This window comes from Gymnoscopelus microlampas (assembly GCF_963454915.1).
Source record: "Gymnoscopelus microlampas genome assembly, chromosome: 7".
Lineage (NCBI taxonomy): Eukaryota > Metazoa > Chordata > Actinopteri > Myctophiformes > Myctophidae > Gymnoscopelus > Gymnoscopelus microlampas.
Genome location: NC_139944.1, coordinates 55,086,827 through 55,091,826, shown reverse-complemented (window position 1 = coordinate 55,091,826; position 5,000 = coordinate 55,086,827). Strand labels below are relative to the sequence as shown.

The 5,000-nt window shown below is 43.6% G+C and overlaps 1 protein-coding gene across 1 annotated transcript in view; it reads left to right on the top strand.

The window, feature by feature from the left end:
- Window positions 1–5,000, top strand: part of ppfia4 (PTPRF interacting protein alpha 4) — a gene marked incomplete at both ends in the record, with an annotated part of 154,502 nt that overhangs the window by 126,488 nt on the left and 23,014 nt on the right. The window contains 4 exons of the mRNA XM_084062312.1: window positions 765–896; window positions 1,010–1,072; window positions 1,358–1,449; window positions 1,636–1,765. Coding sequence (XP_083918438.1) covers window positions 765–896; window positions 1,010–1,072; window positions 1,358–1,449; window positions 1,636–1,765 — 417 coding nt within the window. The remainder of the gene's footprint in view (window positions 1–764; window positions 897–1,009; window positions 1,073–1,357; window positions 1,450–1,635; window positions 1,766–5,000) is intronic.

Genomic DNA, 5,000 nt, shown 5'->3' with positions numbered 1-5,000 from the left:
GTAGTCATACGGTGTGCCCAGATGTCCATGTGCCCAGTCATCTCGTGTGCCCAGATGTCCGTGTGCCCAGTCATCTCGTGTGCCCATATGTCCATGTGCCCATTCATCTCGTGTGCCCAGATGTCCGTATGCCCACTTATCCGGTGTGCCCAATTGTCTAGAAACTCGTGTGCCCAGATGTCCAGTGTGCCCACCTGACCGGTATTCCACTTAACTTCTTTAAATACGTGGCCTAAAATAATAAATACTATATAATTTATACAATCTGTATGGTAGAGTATGTTAATACAATATAACTTATACAATCTGTATGGTAGAGTATGTTAATACAATATAACTTATACAATCTGTATGGTAGAGTATGTTAATACAATATAACTTATACAATCTGTATGGTAGAGTATGTTAATACAATATAACTTATACAGTCTGTATGGTAGAGTATGTTAATACAATATAACTTATATCATTGGGGTGGTTGTATTTGGTCTCCCTGCTCTTCTATTGAGACATTTGGATCGTTGACCTGATGGTCAAGTTTCAATTTATCCCCTGAGCAAGCAGGCAGGCACTATTAGCTCAATGGTAAAAATGTCAGCAATTGCGCAGGAAACCGGGTTCAAATCCGGGGTAGAAGAGGAAAGTTACATAATGCTCCTTTAAGTTATTTTAAGATATAATTTCTCTTTCTGTCTCTCTCTCTCTCTCTCTCTCTGTGTCTCTCTCTCTCTCTCTCTCTCTCTCTCTCTCTCTCTCTCCATCAGGCTCGTCAGAGGGAGAAGATGAACGAGGAACACAACAAGCGTTTATCGGACACGGTCGACAGACTTCTCACAGAGTCTAACGAGAGACTGCAGCTCCACCTGAAGGAACGCATGGCCGCCCTGGAGGACAAGGTGAGGACGAGGGGCTTGACCGCCTCTATCACCGTTAACGAGGGGGTCAATTAAAGCCTAATTGATCTCAGTTTTCCTTTTTTTCTTCTCTTTTTTTTGTTGGGGGTGTGTAGAACTCCCTGATCCAAGACCTGGAGAACAGCCAGAAACAGCTTGAAGAGTTCCATCATACACGGGTCAGTACTACCTGTCTGTCTGTCTGTCTGTCTGTCTGTCTGTCTGTCTGTCTGTCTGTCTGTCTGTCTGTCTGTCTGTCTGTCTGACTGACTCACATCCCCACAATGCACCTCTTTCTCTCTCTGTCAGTCTGTCTGTCTGTCTGTCTGTCTGTCTGTCTGTCTGTCTGTCTGTCTGTCTGTCTGTCTGTCTGTCTGTCTGTCTGTCTGTCTGTCTGTCTGTCTGTCTGACTGACTCACATCCCCACAATGCACCTCTTTCTCTCTCTGTCTGTCTCTCTATAGGAACGACTGATAGGAGAGATAGAGAAACTGAGAAACGAGATCGACCATTATAAACGCCGCAGCGGCGCCTTTGGAGACGGGGTGCATCCACGGTACAAAGGCATCACGCACACGCACGCACACACACACACACACACACACACACAAATGCACACGCACACACGCGCACACGCGCACACACATGCGCGCACTTACATCCTTTTCCACACCATTTTTTACAAGACAGTGTATATTTGAGTCAGTGGACACAGACAAAGCTGTTCTCCATGTGTCCTCAGTTCTCACCTGGGCAGCGCCAGTGACCTGCGTTACTCGGTGGTAGAAGGTCAAGATGGCCACTACAGCACAACGGTCATCAGGAGGGCGCAGAAGGGCCGACTGGCGGCGCTGCGCGACGAACCCAACAAGGTGCCCGGCGTCGACACTACAACCTCACAACCACACACGCATGCACGCACTTACACACCTGTGTTGATTTCGTAATAAAAACTAAGCTATGATGACTAAAACTAAGACTAAATATATAGACAATTTGGTCAACAAATAGAAATTAGTCTAAAATGTTAGAGAGGGACCTAGTGGAGAAGAGATCCAGTAGAATAAGACAAGTTATTTTATGTTTGGTTGTGTGCGGGTGTTCCGCTCAGAAAATAGCAGATCTACAAGCTCACAACGCGTCGCGCTGCGACGCGTTGTGAGCTTGTAGATCGGCTATTTTACAGCATGCAACCAATTGTAAAATCAAGCATTGCGACCAGGCCTGGAATTTCGTCATTTTAGGGGCAAGGCCACTTGATCCATTCAGACTGAAACAGGAACATTTTTTAAGGGCACAAAGGCCAAATGCCAGGGCAGGAAGGCCATCAAATAAAACAAGATTTTAGTCCATTGCAAAGAATTAATTGAATTTAAGGGTTAAGGATGATTTTAAATGTAATATGTAGACTATCTGCATTGAAATAAATAAATGATGGTATTTACAATCTGATCCATGCTCAGCCCTGCAGCCAATCAAAGTCACTGGACTGGTTTAAAGAGGAAGTGAAGTGAGTGAATTCCTCACTCAGGGAAGTGAAGAATTCACTGGAAAGAAGAGACACTGGTGTCTACATATTGACAAGAAAAAGACAGGAGAAAGTGATTCAGCTGGGGCATTAAGGCCACTGTGGCCTCAGGGCATGTCATGTCTTTGTGGGGTACAAGACCAAACTGTGGGGCAACGACGGCCCTGGCCTTCGTGGCCTCCCTGAAATTCCTGCCCTGATTGCGACGCCATCAAGGCACCGCCAAAATACATTTTAGTCGACTAAATCAACCGTAGATTTAGTCGACTATAATCTTATGATATAGTCCACTAAAATATGACTAAAACTAAATGGAATTTTATTTAAAAGACTATGAGTGAAACTTCATCAAAATTTGCTGTGAAAATCAACACTGTTTAATACACACCCAGCACCACAGAGCACTGAAGTCTGACATCACCGCCTCTAGAGGGATTCATTTCTAAACCATCTGACATTGCAAACTATTTCAATAATTACTTCCTCAGCAAAGTGAATGCATTAAGAAATCAAAAACGGCCTGTGAGCAGTAGGTGGTCCAAAGCTACCCTATGGGATTTTCAATAGAAAAAAAATACTTCAATAAATGGGTAGCGGGAGTGGACTTCTGTAGGCCTACTCTATTTCACCTTGTTCTATCAGACGCAAGCTTACGATGCACAAAACAAACGCTAACATTGTCTACCTTGCTGCTTATTGCGTCTTACATGTGTCCAGCTCTAGGCAAACTAATTAAGCGCCGCAGCTTTGCTAATGAGTGTTAGCGCTTTGCTAATGAGTGTATGTTGGGTATACGTTCTTACAGGCTAACATTTTCCCCCAAAAAATTAAATAATCTAATACAGGGGTCTTCAACGTTTTCAGGCCAAGGACCCCCTAGCTGAGAGAGAGATGAAGCAGGGACCCCCTCTATGTTGTATAAAGTTGCGTTTCAGATAAACCTTTGCTTGCTTTTTTCCCTCTACACCTATAACTATTTGCCAAAAATAGCCGATCTACAAGCTCACAACGCCTCGCGCTGCGAGGCGTTGTGAGCTTGTAGATCGGCTATTATTGGCTAAAGCTCTCCTCAGAAAAGGGAAGCTGGTGGTTAATGTAAAAAAAAAAGTAATCACACAAATTAACTCTGAGGACCCCCTAGGGGCCCCGGACCCCCTGTTGAAGACCCCTGCTCTAATACTCAAATACTAGCCGATCTACAAGCTCACATCACGACAGGTTGTGAGCTTGTAGATCAGCTATTTTCACTATTTTCTTTCACGACACCATTGTGCGACGATGAAGTAAAATAGGGAGTTACATCGTGGTTAAGTCGCTTCGTTGATATCATTTTTCTTTTTTATATATAATTATGTAAAACAAAAAAACAACTGTCCCAGTCGGCCTCCTGTGATAGTGATGTGTATCAACATGGTCCATTAACTCATTGGTTCTCAAAGTGGGGTCCGGGGACCCCCAAAGGTCCTTGAGGGAGTTCCAGGGGGCCCCAGCTAAATGATAGATTAGGCTCCAAATGGACCGTTATGGGTCTGTAACTCTGAGAGTGTCCAAATGGAACCAAATGGACCCTAACGGGTCCATTTGGTTCCATTTGGACACTCTCACACTCTCAGAGTTACATTGACATAGATTTTACAATATAAATTGCGGTCCAAGTGATAGAAATGCCATTAAATGGGGGTCCGTAGCCTAATGCATGTCAAACTGGGGGTCCTTGAAATTAAAATGGTTGAGAATCACTGCTAGAGCCGTAAAAAAAATCTTCTCTTATGGGGGTCCCTGGCATATCTTTTGAAACGGGGGTCCGCGGGCTAATAAGTGTCAATTTGGGGGTCCTTGACATGAAAAAGTTTGAGAACCACTGCATTAACTCATCGTTCTCTGTACTAACCTCTCTCTGTCCCCATGTCCTCTGTCCTTCTGATCACCCGCCTGGCTGCCTGCCATGGACACGCTGTCTCATGTAAGTCCTCACTTCTGTCCATTCGTTCTTATTGATGTCCATCCATGGTATCGTCTCTGTCGGGTGGAAACCTCATTATGTCCCAAAAACAACTGTTACTTCTCAGGATTCAAATCGAGCTTGTAGATCTGCTACTTCTGATGCTTTTGTGTGACGCTGTAGTATGATCAAGTATCGGGCGTTAATTTATGTTAGAATGTACTTTACTTTTACTTGTTTATTTAGACGGGACACCCGCATATTAATGAACAATACATATCAATGTAATGTAAACACAGTGGATTTAACAATGATGATGACTAAGATGACTAATTGTCATCTGCAGTGCCCACAAAAAACATAAACAACATAAAAATAGAGCACAGTCACATTACACAAGGAAAACATAGACACATATAAGGCTAAGACTAAAACTAATATTAACTTGGCTCATATGTCACTGCGCTAATAAGAATGTGGAGATCAGAGGTTTCTATCCAACAGCAACGATATGTCTCTTGATCAGTGTCGATTCCAATGGTTACAGAGAGCGGGCAGTTTTTGCACGAAACAGTGTTTTCGATCGCATTTAAACGTTTTTTTTGTGTGTGCTACGTGTGTGTGTGTGTGTGTGCGT